The sequence below is a fragment of the Catharus ustulatus genome, chromosome 8, assembly GCF_009819885.2.
Source record: "Catharus ustulatus isolate bCatUst1 chromosome 8, bCatUst1.pri.v2, whole genome shotgun sequence".
In the NCBI taxonomy this organism is placed as follows: domain Eukaryota; kingdom Metazoa; phylum Chordata; class Aves; order Passeriformes; family Turdidae; genus Catharus; species Catharus ustulatus.
Window position 1 is genome coordinate 35,503,879 of NC_046228.1, and position 19,703 is coordinate 35,523,581.

Sequence of the window (19,703 nt, forward strand, 5' to 3'; positions counted from 1 at the left end):
AGAAAAAGGTTTCCTGGTCTAGTTTTCCTAGAAGAAGGCTTGCTGCCTCATGTTGGCCAAATGGCATTCTAGTCGTTGTTATCAGGGGTTAATGTGGTCAAATGAAGGTTGAAGGAGTTTATTCCATTGTACTTCAAGAAGTTGATGAATTTGTGAAGAAGGTAAATTACCCTTTTGGAAGAAACTTTCTGGTTTTGGTTCTAGCTACTTTGGTGAAGAGAATGCACTTCTAGGAGAGAATTGTTATCAACATTACAGTTACCTAGGTTTGGAGCTGATATGTGGCTAGTCTGAGGAAAATCTGTGGTGTTCATTCTGGAATTCATTAGCAGTTGAAAAAGAGCAGGAGGGCATATTGCAGCACATTTTGTTGTTACAGTGATTTGTAAGGATCAAACAAGGATTCTGTATTTTATTTACTGTCCACTGTCTCCTCTTTCCTGTCCTGCTACCATTTCTAATTCCTTGTTTATGCCTTGTGGTCCTACAGAGTAAGCAGCATGTTACAGAGTATTAATACATAAAAAACCCTATGATGCCTCTGTACATTGTTGAGGGGAAGTATGAACCATTCTCTGTAAGTTTAGAATAAAACTGAGCTAAGCATTCTTAGGTGATTGTAGCCAGAGAACAGAAATGAGCACCTCTGAGACCCAGGTCCTTGGAGACCTTTTGATGTGTATGTGTCCTAAAATCAGGAATTTGTTCAGCTGACACAAGAATGGGTTGAGAGGACTGGGCCAATTGAAAGGGCTGGGGTGAAGCTTTGTGAGTACATGTCAGCCCTGCATGTCTCTGGAGGGAAGTGTTTCCTTGGGCTTGCAGCCCAGGGGACAGCTGAAGTCTGGAGATGGAGAAGTGACCCCTGCCCAGCTGAATATGTTGGCATGTTTGCCTTTTCTGGCTTCCCTTTGTCCCTGTCCTATTGCAGTGTTCATGCTTCTGGTCTGCTTCTTGTCTGCCTGTGCTCTCTCCAGGTCCTTACCTAGATCCAGGTTGGCCTGTGTGCTGCTGCAGGGAACTTCCCTGTTTCCAGAGCTCTCTGAGCTTGGCTTGTGTCAAGCTTTTGGAGAGGAGAGATACTCTAGGATGCTGAGAGTCTAAACTGGTGCTTCCTTCATTTCCCCAGGGTCCTGAAATACATCTGGATGCTGAATGGGGAAGCTGACAGTTCAGAAACCTGTCTGTAGGTGAATTTTGTGCCCACAAAATAGAGGGCATTGATTGAAGTAGAAGCAGTTAGCATCTCAGACTCAACCAAGTCTTATTGTAATCATGTTAAAAGGAATGAGGGAAAGAAACTAAATTCTGCAAAGGATTAATATTACTGTAAGATTCTCATTCATGCAGGGAGAGAAATTTTCTGTAATCTGAAACCTTTATCAGCTAGTTAAACTGATAATTTTGGGCTGCCAACTCTGTAATTAGTAGGTACTTATTTAAGACATATTTTTCCACTTTTTCTGTCTTGGGGGTGATATGGCAGAGAATTTTGGATGGGTTTGGTTTTACTGTGTGTATTTGGTTGTTTTTGTTGTTGGGTATTTTCTGAGAGTTTTCTTGTTCATGTTTTTTATTTTAGCTTTCATGAGTTTAGATACTGGCATTTTAGATTCATTCATGCATATATGAATTAAAATGAACCTTAAGGAGAAGCTGCCAACTCAGTAAATGCTTTGTTCACCCTAAGGTAAAATTTGGAAGAAATACTCACTTCAGTTAGTATTTTCCTGGAACAGAACCGAAGTCAGTGTTTCAGACTACAGGTTGAAGTTTGTAAAAACACAAAGGATTGTGTCTCTTTTTCCTGAAAAATAATCTGTAGGGACTTGCACAGATAATGACAGATCCTGAAGAATATTGCCTAGGGGTGTGCCTTTATGCTATTCCCTCTTGTCTCTCCTCACAGTCATCTTCCATCCTTTTTCTTCTGTTGTCTTCCAGCTTTTTGCTTGCAGCCTCTAGCTCACTGTTAGAGAGACACCATATTTCTGTCTTATGTCCCGTGACACTGGAAACTCAGATTTTACCTTTTTTTCACGTTAGCTTACTGTTTCCTGGACCACTCTGTTAAATTTTGTTGCCATGTCCCTTCAGGAAGATCTGTCCCACTAAATGAGGCATATATGTTAACTCGGGAAGCTTCTCATGTGTGTGCTTGAGCTTTCTTGGTGTCACAATTCCCCTTTCTGAGGGAGGTTATAGTTAAACAGTGCTGGAAAAGTTTGCTGCAAAGGGAATAATAAATTCATTTTCTCTAGCGCCTAGAAACAGCAGGATTTGCACCCACTTGTCTGCATCCATTAATTTCTGGTCTTCACAGGTGTGCCGAAGTGACTTTGTGTTGGAGTGTGAAAAACAGAGGCCTCTCTGAGTCCCTCAGAGAGAGAACAGAACACAGGCTTTGAACTAAAATCTTTAAAGAAATGAAAGTACAGTAATTTCACGATTGCAAGCTGCACCGATTATAAGCCGCACTTCCGGGATGTCAGCAACGTTTCACTTTTCCTCCATATATAAGCTGCATCGGATTATTAGCCGCACTTTTGTTCGCAGCAAGGATCCCCATGCAACTTTCACGAAGTTGCCAAATAGTAACGGAATCCCAGGATCACGGGGTTTACTGGCTTGGCCCTGCTCGGGGCGGCCGCCAGGGAGCAGCCCCAGCCCTGCTCGCCGCTGCTGCTGGGAGGCAGGGGAGCGGCGTGCCCGGCCGGTGCCGCTGGGAAGAGGGACAGGGGCGTCCCTGGCTGCTGCTGCCAGGAAGATGGTCAGGGGCATCCCTGGCTGCTGCTGCCGGGAAGAGGGACAGGGGTGTCCCTGGCTGCTGCTGCCAGGAAGAGGGACAGGAGTGTCCCTGGGCATTGCCGCTGGGAGGAGGGAGAGTGGCTTGCCCGGCCGGTGCCGCCAGGAGGAGGGAGGGGGCATGCCTGGCTGGTGCCACCACCGCGCCCCCCGGCTCCGGGCAGCGCTGCCGCTGCGCCGCCACTGTCCCGCTGCCGCCTGGGACCGGGCGGGCTCCACCTCGGCTGGGGGCTGCTGCTGGCTCGGACTTCCGGGTTGGGAAATTTCCAAAATTTGTTCGTATATAAGACACTCCTGAATGTAAGCCACACTTCTGGTTTGGGAGCAAAATTTTAGTCAAAATAATGCGGCTTATAATCATGAAATTACTGTACATTAAGCCACACAGACATGTAGTAGGAGTGTAAGCTTTAGTTTTAAGTAAGTAGAAATGTTAAGTTGCATAGATATGAAGGAGAAGTCTTAGTTTTAAGTAAGGCTGTGCTTTAAGTGCCTTAAAGTAAAAAGCCTAGAACATAGTGTAAGGGGGAAACTTTGGTGAGAGTTCACAAACTTAGTTCTAGACATAATGAAAACAGAGTAAGAACATTGCTTACATTTTTTAGGTAGAACAAGATAGAACTATCTGTGTAAATAGATACGCTGTATGCGTGAATTATGTGTAAGAATTAACAGCACTTTTGTACTATATGTCCTAGTTTAGGGCAAAATTAGGGAAAACCTCTGGGAGGGGCCCCCAGAAAAAACAACAAACCCCTCAAGACTCCTCCCCCACCACCACTCCTCAGAGGAAAAAAAAAAAAGTGGAAAAAACCTGTTTATTAATCAAACAAAACACTCCCCATCACAAGAGAAGAAAATGAACAACCCCGGATGACAAAAGAAACTCTTTCACCGATGTGAGAGGGTGACAAACTCAGAAAAATCTCTCCTGTGGGTAGAGTCAGTCTCCGGCACTGGAAATGACTGCAGATCTCAAATTGCAGACTCACGGTATTCCTCGGTGTTCCAGGTCCAGTCCAAACAGGTTCAGAAGGTATACAGAAAGGGAAAAAAGGAAAGAACAAAGAAACAGTCCAGGGAAAAAGATTGGACTGCCTAAACTAAAGTAACTAATTAGCAAAAACTAGCAAAACTAAGGTAGCAAGCGAAGCTAAGCAAGCTAAGCAAAGCGAGCAAGCAAGCCAACAAGCAGCCCGAGCCAGCAGAGCTAGCCTCCCAAGCACAGACGATGGGGGAGGGGAGCCAACTGATAAGTAGACAAAACAAACTTTCGCTTAAACAGAAGACACGACTGGGGATACAAGCCACCATAACGTCACCCCAGAATAGAATTGTGATAGGTTTAGAATAAATGCTTCAGGTTTGTGTTTGTAGCTCATTGGGTAATCTGTAAATAAAAATCTGTGTATTGGAGTGAGAGCTCTCTGGCTCTTTCTTTCTCCACCATCATCATCATCACTACCACCACAGGAGGAAGAAGAGAAGAATAGAAGAAGGACCAGGAGCCTCTGCTCAGTGCTCTGTACCAGGCTGCAGTTTCTGCCTCTATTCAGAACTCTATATCAGAAGGCTTTTTAGCACAGACTTTAACACTTGGGCCTCTTTGAGACTGACGTGCCTCTATAAATAACTTCACAGCATCCAAGGACTGCTCTTGCCTCTTTGAAGACCTAATCCACAACAATCTTGACATCTTGTATCCCCAATTATCTGTTCTGTTGGTGTTGGATATTGAGTTCTGCAGCTTTAAGACTAGTTCCAGGAGTGAAGGGGGAAAGAAGAGGTGCAGAGTTTGTTATCAGAGACTACATTTGCTTCCCTGCATCCCTCACACAGACTGTGCAGTCTGCAGTGAAAGCAGGAGAGAGCTCTCCTTTGCTCTTAATTTTTGGCTAGCTGAGGCAGAGAAGCTCCCTGGGCTGTGTTTGAACCTGCTCTGGACTGAAAACCCAGTGGAGCACTGGGAACTCACACCTGTGGCCCACCAGGCCTGGGCTGGGCTGTGACATTTCCCAGGCTGGAGGGACTGAGAACAGATTGAATGAGCTGGGCTGTAACCCAAGGGAGGGACTCTTCTGAATTTGCCATCTCTTCTGAATGGTGAGAGGTTTTGCTTTTTAGTATTGTTCATTTTTGTGCTCTGAAGTGCTTTGCCTGTTAAATAAACAGTTCTTTTCCACTTGTCTCCCAGAAAATCTTTTCCTGAACCAGTTGGGGAAGGAGCCACCTGAATGCTTCCTGGAGGGACCCCATTTGGAGGTGTCCCCCCAAATTTACCCTAAACCAAGACAACAGGTGATGTGTTCAAATGTTTCTCCATGCTCATAATGGAGGAACTATTTTTTCCCTTACATCAGGCCCCAAGTTTCCTTTGTTTTGCTGCAGAGCAGCTACCTGTTGGTACATTTGTCCAGCTTGTCAGGGTTGGTGTGGGTGTCAGCCCTGCCTCTGGACTATGAACCGGGCAGACTGCCTGACTATGTCATCTGCAGAGCTGCTCAGGATGTGTTCTGTGTCTGGCTCCTAATAATCTTCTTGTCCTTGCCTTGGAAATGTTTTCGTTGAGGTCTTGCTCCATAATATTTACAGGAACTGAGGTGAAGCTTTAGGCCACAGCTTTCTGGATACTCCTTGCCTTCTAAGCTGGACAGTAGACACTTTCAGCGCTTCTTATGTCATGGCTCTGTGTGTCTAAACTGGAGCATTTTGGAGGTGTGAATGCATTTGGCCAAATACCAGGTAATTGGAAACCCTGCCTGTCAGTACCACCCTTGTTCTGAGACAGAGTGACAGTGTTGGCAGATGGATTAGCAACAAACAATATTAGAAATTATCATTTAGTTTCTTAGATTTGGCAGATGAAGAATGCTTAGTTAATACAATAGAGAAGAAAGGATATGTGTTTTCCTTGTTCTAAGTAATTATTTTTCTGTACTTTTCTATTAATTTAAAAATTCTTCCCATGAAATTGCCAGGAACTTTGGACATAAAGTGATTACCAGTGATTTTATTTCTTAGTAGTGACTAAGGCACTGTCTTGCTTGTAGAATATAGATACTTTATTAAAGGAGCTGCAAGTGCCAAGAAAATCTTATTTCCTAAGATTGCTGATGGAGATTCAGCCTTGAGCATTGTCTGAACATCAGTATGTAGCAAAAAGGTGGGGATTAACTTGGGGTTGGGCTTTTTTTTTTGTTTGATGTTGAGTTTTTTTGTGGTTTTGTGTGGGCTTTTTCTATCTGAATACAAAAAAGGTGCTAACAGGGAGTTGTATACTGGGACTTGCACTGTCTCCTTGGTTGCTTTATTCTCTTAACTTTGACACTAAAACTTGCCAAATTTAAGTATGGATGTTCTTACCATTTATTTGATGTCAGATATCTTTCTGGAGTTCATCAAAGCATGAAGAGCATGTGGTGGGAGCATGTCTCTTGCAATTATTGGAAAACTTGGAATCCTTTCCTGATGAGCACTCTAAGATACCATGCCTGTGGAATAGGAGTTCTCTGAAAGGAAGCTGACTTTTTGTGCAAAGTTTCTGTGTTTCCCTTTTTAGCATACCAACAGATGGGAAAAGATAGAAATCAGTTTTTGGCTAGACTATCACTGCATGCATTCCTAATTTTATGATTTAGGGCTTGCTGTTTTATTCTGTCTTGTCGTCAGGAGACCAAATTGAGTTTTATAATGCTTCTTCATGTACTAAATTATTAAAATTTCTAGTAATTATTTTTCTTTTCTGTTTTCATAATGTCTCCATTTAGTTCACAATTTTATTTTTTTTTTCAGCTGAACACAGAAACTTTAATTAAAGTGCTTCAACTGAGGCCTTATCAGTGCCAAGTGGAGTGGAAGGGCATCACCTGTCTTTTTCTTAGATGACATGCAGAGGAAGAGCTATTGATTTTGTCCCAGAGACAGTCTGAGTCATGGCTTTGTCAGACAGCTTTATTAGCCATTGACTAGCTCAGCTGAGATATGATTTTTGGCCATTTTTGACTAACCCCAAAATCCCAGAGGGAAATCAGAAGGTGCAGTGCACTGCTCATGGTAATTGCTGTGGCAACCATGGCAATCTGACATCCTTAAACATCTATCAATCCACTGTTACAATTAACTTCTGCTAGACATTGTCTCATGACAAAGAGATGGTCCATCACTCTCATCTTCCCTTGCTGCTTTTGAAAGTAAGGCACTTGGCGAAAAATCAAAAGCTGACCTAATGCATTTGGTAGAAGAGGAGGAAGTATCTGTAAGAAAGATAGAGGTTAAAACAATCTCAGCTGGACTGTGATCAGTGCTGTTTCTTTGCTTTTCTATTAGATCTCCTAAGGCAAATTGTGCCTTGGGAAAATGAAGTTTAGCAAGTTTATTGATTGTGAAGTAGTCATCTGGAAAGAGTTCAGAGCATTGTGAGAGGCTACCTGTTGGCTGTGGTCATTCAGCATGTGGTGCTGGGCAGTGCCCGTGCTGGGGACAAACTCACTTGGGATTTTTGGGTGTGCAGATTGCACATGGTGCTGTGCTGCCAAGGGCTTGAGAGTGTGTGATACACAGATGGATGGCATTGGGCAGGTTCCCTGTGACTTCTGACATGTGTCCATGGACAGATGGAGCAAGAAAAGCTGTTGCACTGCTTTTCTAGTATCAGGTGGATGGCCAATACAAAATTAATAAAATCTGTGTCCTTCTTTGTGGTCTTTGAAACACAGTGTCTGAGAGGATACATTTGTCTAATTTATATCCAATTCTAAAATGGCATAGAGGTACTCTTGCCAGTTTGGAAGGAAGCTGCTGATGGTAATCCCAGGCTTACAACATACAGGTCTAGTTGCATTTCTGTTGAGCATCTGCTCTTAAGTGTGCTGTTCCATGAGTGTTGTTTGTGACATCCCTTAGAAAGACTGGGAAACTGGAAGCTTTCCACTGTGTCTTCTGTTCATACAGTATGTCCCTGAGACCACGTGCAGTCTTATTTTTTTAATGCCCCTGAGATTCATATCATGTGGAATAACCGGTAACCGTGTTTTTCCATTATGGAGATTTTGCTTGGTAGGTCTCAGAAGAGCCCTGCCTTTCTGTTTACACAGGATGAATCCCTTTAATGGCTGTGTTTGCTGGACAGTAGAAAGCAATGTATTCTTCACAGCAAGGCCCTTGAAGTGGTGGTGCTGCTGTCCATTCTGTCATCGCCTCTAAAACATGGACAGTACTAAAACTAATACAGTAGTGGCCCATACTGTTTCATTTTGGGCATAGCCATGGCAGCAGAAGTGGGTTTTTTAGTAGTTTCTCCTGCATTCTGTGCATGTCAGACCTCTCTCCATGGTTGTACACTTTGACAGACTGGTTTGTTTGGAAGCCTCCCCCTGTGGAAGCACACAGGAAGAGGTGCCTGGAAAAGGAAAGGTAAGAGAGAAACTGTATGGCACAGGTTAGAGCCTGGAACATCTTTGTGCTCATTTGGGCCCTTCCTTCCAGCTGGTTGTGTTGTCTTTGCAGGAACTGAGGTAGCTGCCAGTGCTCTGAGTGTCCTGTTTGCCTGGAGCTGTTGGTCCATGGGTGCAGCTACCCGACATGCAGAAGTCAGCATTGCTAAATTCCTTCTGTACACCATGGAGGTGGTGGCATGGATCTGAAAAGGATAAGGACATTTTATGTTTGCAGAGACATTCTGTGATGCAGCCATTTCGTAAATGAATTTGTAGGTTTTTGCATAGGCAGATTCCCAAGATAGTTGTGCCAGACCCAGTTAGCAGTTTAGGATTACCTAATGGTGTGTTTTATCTGTCCAAGTTACTGTGATTGTCTAATTTATGGGATAACATAAAACATAATTTAATAGTCATGTACTGAATGGCAGTCATGTGAATTAACAAGAAACCTGTAAGCTCTGAATTAATTCATGGCTTAGTGCAAAGGAGGCTTCACTGGTACCTTCTGCAGACAGAGCAGAGCTATTGCCTTCAAAAAGTGCACCTCTAATGCTCTTGTAGTACATTCTCTTGAGAGACTGAGCAGATTGTAGATCTGTGTAGGAAAGGAAATTCAATACCAGCACTAATAAGGAAGTTTTTAGGAAGTATTTAAGATGTAAAGCAGTAAATGTATTATAATTTAAAAGCCTATATTATGTTATTACCATTGTAATTTGTACAGTAATTTCACGACCATAAGGCGCACTGGACTATAAGGCGCACTTTTTTTTTGCAGCGAAGATCCGTGCTGTGTGCAACAAAGTACAGTAAATTCACGAATACAAGCCGCACTGAGTATAAGCCTCATCGCCGGGTGTTGGCAAACATTTCGTTTTTTGTCCATAAATAAGCCGCACCCGAGTATAAGCCGCTCTGTGTTCGCAGCGAGGACCCGCGTGAAACAAAGTTGCCAAATAGTAACAGAATCGCGGCAGGGCGGGGTTTACTGGCTCGGCTCAGGCCATGAGGGCTCGGTGCTGCCGACAGGACTGGGTGGCCCAGCTCGGCGCTGCCGCTCGGCGGGGATGCTCGGGGCCGGCCGCCGCCACCGCTGGGCTCGGTCACCCCGGCCTGGCGCTGCCCCATGATGGCAGGGGGGGCACAGAGCCTGCCGGCACCTGCGGCGGCCATGGGAGCCGGGGATGGAGCCTACCTGCTCCTGCGGTGGTGGCACGCAGGGACGGGAGCCCCCCGAGCCGCGGGGCCAAGCAGGAGAGAGCTGCCCGCCTTCCCCCGAGCCGTGGGGCCAGCAGGAGAGAGCTGCCCCTGCTTCCTCCGAGCCGCGGGGCCAGCAGGAGAGAGCTGCCCCTGCTTCCTCCGAGCCGCGGGGCCAGCAGGAGAGAGCTGTCCCTGCCTCCCCCGAGCCGTGGGGCCAGCAGGAGAGAGCTGCCCCTGCTTCCCCCGAGCTGTGGGGCCAGCAGGAGGGAGCTGCCCCGCCTTCCCCACCCCCTGTGCTGCCCGCACAGAGCAGCTCCACCTGCTGTGCAACAGAGTATCAATTTGTAACAACCGCGTAAATGCAGGGTTTTACTGGCAGGAGCTCGACTTTGCAGTTTGCACTGACTTGGTTTGCACTCCCAGGGTTGAAAATGTCAGAAAATTATTCACATATTGGCCGCACCTGAATATTAGCTGCATTCCTGGTATGGGAGCAAAATTTTGGTCAAAACAGTGTGGCTTGTATTCGTGAAATTACTGTAATTAATTAATAACGGAATCCCGTGATTGTGGAGTTTACTGGCAGGTGCTCAATTTGCAAACATTTTTCACAGATTGGTGTAGCCTTTAAATGCAGCCCCAGGTGTCCTCCCTGCACGTGCACGGGGCCCTGCACTCCCCCTCTCCCCCGGCTGGCAAGGCGGGGCTCGGGGCGGCCATGGCTCGGGGCAGCCGTGGCACACACCTCGGGATTGCTGCAGTTCAGGGTGGCTCAGGGCCACCATGGCTTGGGACCGGGGGCGGCTCGGAGCGGCTTGGGACTGCGAGCGGCTCGGGGCGCCTCGGGGCTGGGCGGGCTTGGATCGGCCCTGCCGCCCCCTCCGCTGGGGCTGTGCAGGCTCAGATCAGCCCCGCTTTTCCCCTGCTGGGACCGGGTGAGCTCGGATCGGTCCTGCCTTTCCCCTGCCGGGGCCGGGCGAGCTCGGACAAGCCCCGCCCGCCCCCTCCGCTGGGACCATGCAGGCTCGGATCAGCCCCACTTTTCCCCTGCTGGGACCGGGTGACCTCAGATCGGTCCTGCCTTTCCTCCTCCGCTGGGGCCGGGCGAGCTCGGATCGTCCCCACCTTCCCCCTGCCGAGGCCGGGCGAGCTCGGATCGGTCCTGCCTTTCCCTTGCCGGGGCCGGGCGAACTCAGATCTGCCCCGCTTTTCCCCTGCCAGGGCTGGGTGAGCTCGGATCGACCCCGCCCGCCCCCTCCACTGGGGCCATGCAGGCTCGGATCGGCCCCGCCGGGCTCGGGGCAGCTCGGGACTGCTTGCGGCGACACAGGTCCACATGCTTCCTCTCTCCATGTGGGGCTGCTGCTGGCCCGGGGCTGCCTGGTCCCGCCCACCCTGCGCAGCTCCTGCCGGCCGCGGCCGCCCAGTCCCACCCCGCCTTGCAGCTCAGTTCACGGCTCACATTTCCTGGTTGGCAAATTTTGCAACTTTGTACATTATATACGGCGCACCGGACTATAAGGCGCACTTCCAGGTTCAGGGCAAATTTTTAGTCAAAAGGGTGTGCCTTGTAGTCATGAAATTACTGTAATTACCTTGTTTAATTTGGTATTTGCGTTAGTTTGCCTGAAAAAAAACCAGAGTATGTCCTTCAGTATTGCTTGTATAGATGGAAATAGTAACATATCACATAACTGTTTTCTCTGTAGTTCTTGACATTACTGTCTTCTAGCTTGATTTGAATCCTTTTTCGTGCTTGTTATGCTTTGATTTAGGACCAGTCTTTAGTACCAGTATTTTCTTCTTTCTTTGTCCTTCTTGATGATGCTTTTTTTTCCCTATTTCTACATATTTGAGTACCAAGGAATGGTTTGGTAAGCACAAATACAACTTTACTATTGCCAGTTGAAAAATCCATATCTAAAAAGATGGGGGGATGATAGTTTACTTTAGAGTTTAATTTAGCATGAGCATACTAAGGCATCTATGTAAAAGGGGTTAGTTTGGTTATTGGGCAGTTCTTTGTCATTGGGGACTGATCTCATTATGGAAAATGTCACAGCGGCTGAAGAAGATGTCAACAGTAAGTATCAGCTTCGATAATTTTTTCTTTATTTTGCAAATAGTTACATTGTTTGTAAGGTTTTGTGGTTTTCCCATTTTTATAACACTTTCTGACTGGGCACTGTATTGTTGCTCTTGCCTATAGGAGAGCATTGCAGTGCCTTTGAATTGTAGCAATGAGTAAATTGTTAGGAGAACTTGGAGGCAGTTGGGTGTGGGTTTGCCCCAGTAAGTTGTGCAGCCCAGCTGTGCTGGTATGTGAGTACCTAAGGGCTGGTGTCACAGCAGTGCCCTTGTGCTTGCAGAGAACCACATCCTGGAGGACGTGAACCGCTGCATTGTGGCGCTGCGGGAGCAGGACTCCGAGGGCCTGGAGCGTGCTGCTGGCGCTGTGCGTGGCCGCGCCGCCAGACTGGCACACATCGTGGCGGGGGAGATGGACAGCTACGAGCCGGGAGCGTACACTGACAGCGTCATGGGGCACGTGCAGCACCTCACCAGAGCTGGTAAGGCTGAGGGCTTCTCCCACCCCTCCTTCACACACTGCCCTTGTGGTGAATCCTGTGGCTCACTGATGGAGGAATCCCTCACAGGGCTCTCCTCTCCTTTTAGCAAACTCTTGAGTTAGGATGAGACCAGACCATTCAAAAGTAAGTTTTGTAATTTTCTTTGAGTTACATGAGCTCTGTAAGGTTACTTGAGTTAGAGGAGACTCTTACTGGGGTCTTTAATGCATGTAGCATTGATTGGAGACTTGCAACTAACGAAGGAGCAGCTTCCCATTAGTTGCACTGGCCTCACCATGCCTGCTCTGAGCAGATGAAAGGCAAACTCACAGAAGCAGGTCCATGACTTGTGTGTACTTCCACTTTAAAGACTGTTAAGCAGTAATCAGATGTCCCAAAAGTCTTCAGTTTTGCAAAACAAATGTAAAACTTTCTGAAATGTTCAGCAGTCTCCTGTATATTTTCATAATATTAAAAAAGAGGGCAGCCTATATTGGAAAATGCCTGTACTGGCCACAGGGGGTGTAACTGCACTATTCTATAAATGGTTCCTGTGTTTGCCATAACTGAATCTCTGGCTTTTCGTAATGTATACTTCATTAAAAAAAAAAAAAGTCTGTGGAGTTCCCGGTACTGCCGTGTTCTAAATGGTTGCAAGTCTAATAGTTGGGGCAGTTGAACTGCTCCCAAGAGATTTTCTGGCAAGTTTGTACATCCCTGGAATGTAGGATTTGGCTTCCTGAACTCAGAAGTCTAATTCCTGGCTGTGTCAGTCTAAACAAATGTCTGGTACCTTACATTTAACTGACATTTGCTTTATTTTACCACAAGAAAAGACAGGAATTTTGTTTGAGCTCTTTCTTAAAAAGTTCAAATATGTCCAGGGCAGAACTGTCCTCATGTAAACAGGAGTAAATTGACATTGCACTGAAGTGGCAAAAGAGAACACTGGGAAGAGATTTGGTAGACCTGCTTGGTTTTATCTTGTTGTTTGATAGTTTGATGAGAAAATTGAAAAATTTTCACCATTGCACTCCTTTCTTTATGATTTCTGGACGTACTGTGACAAATACTGAGAGGGAAGCAGCAGAGACAATCATAATTTTGAATCTGATGTAAAAGCTGAGCCTGTTTTTCTTGAAACTGATAGTGTTTAAAGACATTAGGAGTTGACATGGATTTCTATTCTCTTGCTGTGCTTTGACAGTAATGTATATAATGTATACCTAAACCTGTCTGTCTGCAGAAGGCAGAGGCATAAAACTGGTAGTGGTTGGAATGTTTGCTTGTTTCAAGGGACATCAAGCATGGTCACATCTCAAATGACTTTGCAGTACTTCAAAGAATTCACTGTCTTTATGTTGTTCAATAGGAGTGGAAAAATGACACATGTACTTCTCATTTCCACCTGTATTTATATGATCTGCAATGAACAGATACTGAACTGTGAGAGGGCTGCTTGCTTTTATTTAACTTTTTCAGCATACAGGTGAAATGCAGGTGGGTTGCAACCCACAGGTGTAACCTGAGACTTTCTATCCCAGCTGGGTCTTTCAGGTCCAGGGGATGGCGAGGGGACACTTCACCAGGAGAGAACTCTGTATGTATGCTGCCATAACCTCCTCAGTTAACTTTCACAAATAACCTCTGCCACTGCAGGGCATCCTTTATTCCTAAGGAAGAGGGAGGGTGTTACTGATGAGAAATTATTGTAGGCAGAGTATAGAATTAGTGAAAACAAAATTACAGACAAGGAGCATACGTGGAAATAACAGAGAACCAAAAACAAAAATGGAAGAGTGAATGGGAGAAGAAAGAATGCAAATTGGAGGTAAGAGAAGGGAGAAAACGTGCATAAAGAGGAGCAGATATATTTATTGTTTGTCAAAACAAGGATCAAGGTTAAATTGTAGAATATATTATGAGGTATTTTTTAAGAAAAGAAAGATGTTTAATTCTCTGCATTGCAGTATGCAAGGAAAGAGCAGAAGATGACTAAATCTGTCTCTTGAGCTGGAAGACATTAAACATTTAAGATAAAGTCAGCTATTCAACAAGTAGTATCTTAATATTGCCACAAAATGAGTATTAAAAGCTGGAGTTTTAATTTCTTAGCTCAGATCTAGTCTGGTGCATGTAGGAGCTGTTGGCAGCCAAGTGCATCTCTACAGCACCATACAATGGAATGTCTGCTTTCTCAGGCTTATTTATCCTGTTCCTCTGTTTTACCCCTTCCCTTTCCCTGAACAAGGAGGAAAACCCCAAGAAGACTGACAATGAGGCTCTGTAAAAGCCCCGTCTGTGGTGTGGAGTTGAGCTGCTAGAAGTTAAATAATACCAGAACTGATGTTGTCTTTGCAGCCTTGATGTGCCGTCTGTGTGTGCATGATGTGCATTAGGACATAGTGGTTATGTGCTTATACCCAATGTGTTACCAAAAACGCTGCTATGTGCAGGTCACTGCATTGGGTACATGCCAGGGTCACCCAGTAGAGGAGGCTGCTGTCCACAGGCTCTGTCTAGGACATCATGAAGCACAGGAGTGTGGGAAGAGAGAATACATGGTCTCATGTTGGATGTAGTCACAGAGGCACTTGATATCCTGATCTTTTTGGGCCAGAATGGCTCTGTGGCTCTGTAGTTGCACTGCCGGGGCCTGTGCAGAGTTCCTGCTGCTGTCCAGTCCTTGGGGGTGCAGGGATGCTCCCCAGCCCCTGCTGTGAGGGAGTGATTGCAGTGCTTGCCGTTCCCCTGTTGTACACCACAGTGGCACTGTGCCCTTCTCTGGCCCCCTGCTCCCTGGTTTCTGTGGGAACAGCCTGTGTGGGGTGGGTAGGAACAAGTGGCACAGCATTCTGGCCAATGCCCCAGTGCACATGGCTGCTAGTCAGCCTTGAGCATCCTGGCTCAAGGTGTATGTGAAGCCCTGGGGGTCCTGGAGAAAAGTGTTCAACCCTGGGGGGTGCTCTGGGGAGGCAGTGTGTGTACCCAGCAGCACCTCTTTGACTGTACAGGGATAAAGAAGTTGAGCTTGAGGCTGTTGTGATATGGGTAAGGCTGTGAAAACTTTACTACTGGTGCCTCTGGTGTTCCTAATGTCTTGCACTGTTTGGTAGATTGAAGTGTGCGGATAGTCGTATTTTGGTAGGGTTTGTGTAACTGTTGTATGAAAGCAAAATGAATCCTTTAGGAACTCTGTTTATAAAACTCTAAGGTATTTCTACTTCAGAACTGGATGGGTGATCTTGTTCTGTATTTTAAATACCAGTCTCCTCTGTTATTTTATTGCCTGCCATAGTCTGCAGCAGATAAATTTAAGTCAGCAATTTATATTATGGCATATATCTGTTGATAGAGGAAAAAGTCTGTATTGTAAATTTGGCCTGCAGTTCTGCTTTAATGTCAAAGTATAATGATATACATATATGTGTAAATACATATATAAATTCTCTAGATACTCAGATGTCTACAGATCTTGTAAAAAAAACAAGGAAAAGGGTGGAGACAAAGATGGGAAGTATTTTAACTGCCTCAAGTCTGCAGTGGGCCAAAGACTTCAATCTTCTAGACCTCTTCTGGATTGCTTAGGTTTGAGTTCAGTGATTTTCTTCAAAACTTTCCCAGGCTTCAGTTACTTTTTGGGCAGCATATTTTAACATGATATTTTGTACCAATATGAATGAATTTATTAATTTACGCTAATGCATTTATTTATTTATTTCCTAGTCCCAAGATTGCTGCTTTGGTCATCTTCCAGTCTCCCCTTTCTCTTCATAGCCCTTTCAGTGTGGGCACTTGTACAGCCCTATATTAACACTGATCTACTACACCTGAAACAGAGCTTTCCTGTACAGTACTCTATTAATTGATTCTCCAGGGTGGGTTAAATCTACTGCATTGCTTTCCTCCGGGAAAAGGTGATTTATCTTAGCCATAAAAAGACAGAGATGTTTTCATGATACAAGCCTCCTTCCATCTTGGGCTTTTCCATTTCTTGCAAGCCTATGTGCACAAACTAATGGCTTGTGTTTTCCTGGCTGCTTCACTTGCCTTTTTCAATTCCAGTTTACATGTTTGTCACAGCAGCTTATGTGAAATGACTGTCAGTTCCCTTTGTCCCCTGCCTTGAGTCTTCTGCAGGAGGGATTGTCTGTTCTTCACAAATGTGATTCTTTTCCCCCAAAAGGCACCCTCCAGAGAGGAAATGCAAGAGCGGTTTGTCTGTTTTCTGCTGTCTGCACTGACCCTCAGAACTTACTTTGTCATCTTTTAGCAAATTCATGTGAGCCAGCTTGGGGAGAGAGGAACCCCTCCAGGGACTTCACTGGCTTTTCCTAAGATGGATCCTCAGATAAGATCCTTAGAGGGGCGAATAGGCTGTTGAAGATCCTTACCTTTTGTTGTAGAACAAAAGATAGCAATATGACCAACTTTATTCCAGACTATTTATTTAGGGGTGGTAAGATGAGGTGAATGAAACTTACTCATTGTGTGGGGCACACAGAAAATAGTAAGTTTTTATTAATTTAGAAAGACAAGTTTTTAATGAAAAAGTATTTTTCACCAGTTGTTCATCCCTGTCTGAATGAGATCTAAAGAATACTTGCTGTTCAAGTCTGTTCAGTGACTTTTACCCTTGCTTATGAAACCCAAAGAATGCTGAAGAAGAAGATTGACTCTTGGCATGTCAAAATACATTAAAAAAAGAAAATCCCCAACATACTTGAAGAAGAGAGGCTTGAGCAGACAAGCTTATGGAATTGGTGAACATGTAAAATTGGTGTGCAACCCAGACAAGCAACAGGTTGTAAGAAACTGTTCAGAATTATTGTAAGAGCTAAAAGTAAAAAAAAAATGGGGCAAGAAAAACACTGAGGGTATTTGCATAACTTAGCCTTAAATATGCTTTTTTTATGAGTTACATGATGACTGCAAGACTATAACTTAAGTTCATTCATTCTTGTGGCTGTTACTCCAGTACAGAGTCAATAAACTTCCATTTTGTGGAGTCTGCAGTGAGGCTTTTTTTTTTTATAGGATTCTTTCCTGATTCTTCTGTGAAATTCTGTTAAAAATGTTGGCTTTAAAAACTGGATTTTGCTTCCAATGTAAGGATGTTCTGAAAAAGAGGGGGAGATACCAAGATTTTTTGTGTTCCAGGTAATCTAAAATGACCCTGAACATTGTAATTTCTTTTTACCAGTCTTTTCTTCCTTTCCTCTAGCTCAAAAATACCTTTGCTTCAGTGTTAATAAAAGTGTAGTGCCCATGTTGATTATAGGCACTGTGTGGGTGTTAAGGTGCCTTTAACTACACATCTGCTTCTTTAAAATGCTGTTGCACTTGGGGATCATTTAAAGCACTGAGGAGAAGCTGCTCTTCAGTGCACTGCTCCTCCAGGCCATGCTCAGGGACAGCTGCAAAGTGCCCAGCGCAGCGGTCTTCAGGGCAGTCCTTGAACACACTCAGAGTCTCAAAGAACTTTCCTCCTTCTCAAGAGAAATCCTACTCGGAGCAGCATTTAAAATGTAGCATTCTTATAAAATAAATGTGTGTTTCTGCAGTTAGTAACTTTCTTTTTGTGGCATTCAGTTGAGTTTTGATGCTTTTTTGGTTGTTAGGTAATTTTCCTGGATTAGGATTGTAAATAGCTTTCTGTTACCTACCATGAATTTGGCACATGTGGTCTTGTTCTATCGAAGTTACATGGGGAGAGGGAGGGAGATGACACTTGGCTTGAGTGACACTGGTGGAAGAACTGGAAAAGTGAGAATGTTGGGTGAATTCTAAATCTTGCTCCCATGGTAATGAATCTACCAATTTGGTGAAGCCTGGTTTACCTGCAGTCTGATTTTGGAGCAGAGGACACTTGAGGAAGCCTTCCCTGAAGTCAGAATATCACTCAACACTAGTGTTGTCTTTGCTTCTGCAATTTCCACATGCCTTATAGGGCAAGTGAGGATGGCAGTACATAGGGGTTTCTCGCTTTTTCGGTCCCTCTTGGTATTTACCAGGACCGGAGAGTGCTAACATGTAGCTATCTCTCAGAAACCCATATTTCATCAGCTGAGAAAGACCGGAGGCCATGCTTGACGATTTCCACACGAGTTTATTTCATGCGAAAGGGGGTCAGGCAGGATTCTCTCCGAACAAAGGGCAGACACCTATATTTATAGGTTCAGGAAGGATCCAACTACAACCAATAGAAGTTTATACAAAGAACAGAAACTGACCAATTGAACATCCTAATTTCTAACCAATTATCTTCCAAAGTGTTAGGAGAGTGACCAAATTCCTAAGGCATCTGGCTCAGCCTTGGTATCTAGGATATCTTATCTATTACAGCAAATTCGAAGGGCCAGAGGAAGATGACTTTGGAGAAATTGTATCTTCCACAGCAGTACACTAGTGGGCAGTAGTGACTTTTCTTCCTCTCTCTCCAATATTTTGTGGTCTGGGTGTTGGTTGGTTGATTTGTTGAATTGTGCCCTTCTGTAGTCATTGTATGTGACATTTTGGGATGAGTTTTCCCTCACTTGGAGCTACATTAGGAAGTGACTTGTGACTTTCCAATGTCTGTCTAACTTTAATGTATTTCTTTTAGTACATCTCTCCCTTTTAGATCTTGAGGACCATGAGACTGGTCTGGTTCAGTAGAGTCCCTTCATTAATGCCAGTCCTTCTAAGAATAAGACTAGGGAACTCCTGCTGTTCTTCTTACTGTGAATCTTTAACTGAAGCAAACTCTCGAACTTGCACAAGGTTATCTCTATGCCCATATCAAAACCATTACCTTCATTGCACAAGCTCTTAAGTGCCTTGACCTCTGTAATGTAAGGGATATTTCATTCACTTCCAGCTCTGTAACCTTTCCAGTTATTTGGAATGTGTTTTCCAGAGCCTTTGGGACACTGTTTTATCTCATTACTGTTGTCACAATGGTTATCTTGCAGTCTTGCACCTACAAACCCTGATGCTATTGTTACTTTGCATTTTTTGAGAGTTACAGCGTGCTGTGTCTGTTGCACTTGTCCATGGTTAACTTGCTGTGTCTCAGGCACCAGTTGATTATTTATTTCCTTTGCCATTCCACATTCAAAGAGTCCTTTCATCCTGTTGTCTTTTAGACCAGTGTCATTTGTTGGAGATGGCGTCTTTCTTACAGAAGCTGAAATTTTTGTCTATTTTTACAAGCTTTTTGCAGTAGGAGCATTTTAGTTCTTGATGAGCAGCTCTGGCTTCATCTAACATGTCCTGGAGCCAGCTGGTCAGATCTACCTGCTGGGTTTTCCTAGTGTGGACTAAAGTCTTTGCAATACTTTGGAATTTACCACTCTTCTGACCATTTGCTTTTGTAACATTTGCATGTCTGAACATAATTTGCCTCCTAAGCAGGATTGTGAACCAAGTAACTTGATTCCATAATTCATCGCTGCTCAAGAGTTCATTGCCTATTTCATAGTTTCTGAGGACTGTTTGGTTTAAGTTGTGAATAGAAATCCAGTCTCAGGAAGGATTTTCTTAGACCTGAAAAATTTGAATATCTTTTTGTTCTTCAACTGTGGCTCTCTCAAATTCTTCACAGAGATATTTTCCTAACCAGAATTTTTTAAAAACACCTTTCACAGTTTTCATTTTTGCATGTCATACATTTTTGTGTTTTATAGTAAAATTCATAATTTTGTGACAT

General features: G+C 44.5%; 1 protein-coding gene across 2 annotated transcripts in view; it reads left to right on the forward strand.

Moving 5' to 3' along the window:
* The window catches only part of CTNNA3 (catenin alpha 3), a 413,367-nt gene that overhangs the window by 299,371 nt on the left and 94,293 nt on the right, over positions 1 to 19,703 (forward strand). For both annotated transcript variants that reach the window (XM_033066154.1, XM_033066155.2), the window contains exon 12: positions 11,813 to 12,013. In XM_033066154.1, the coding sequence (XP_032922045.1) occupies positions 11,813 to 12,013 (201 nt within the window). The remainder of the gene's footprint in view (positions 1 to 11,812; positions 12,014 to 19,703) is intronic.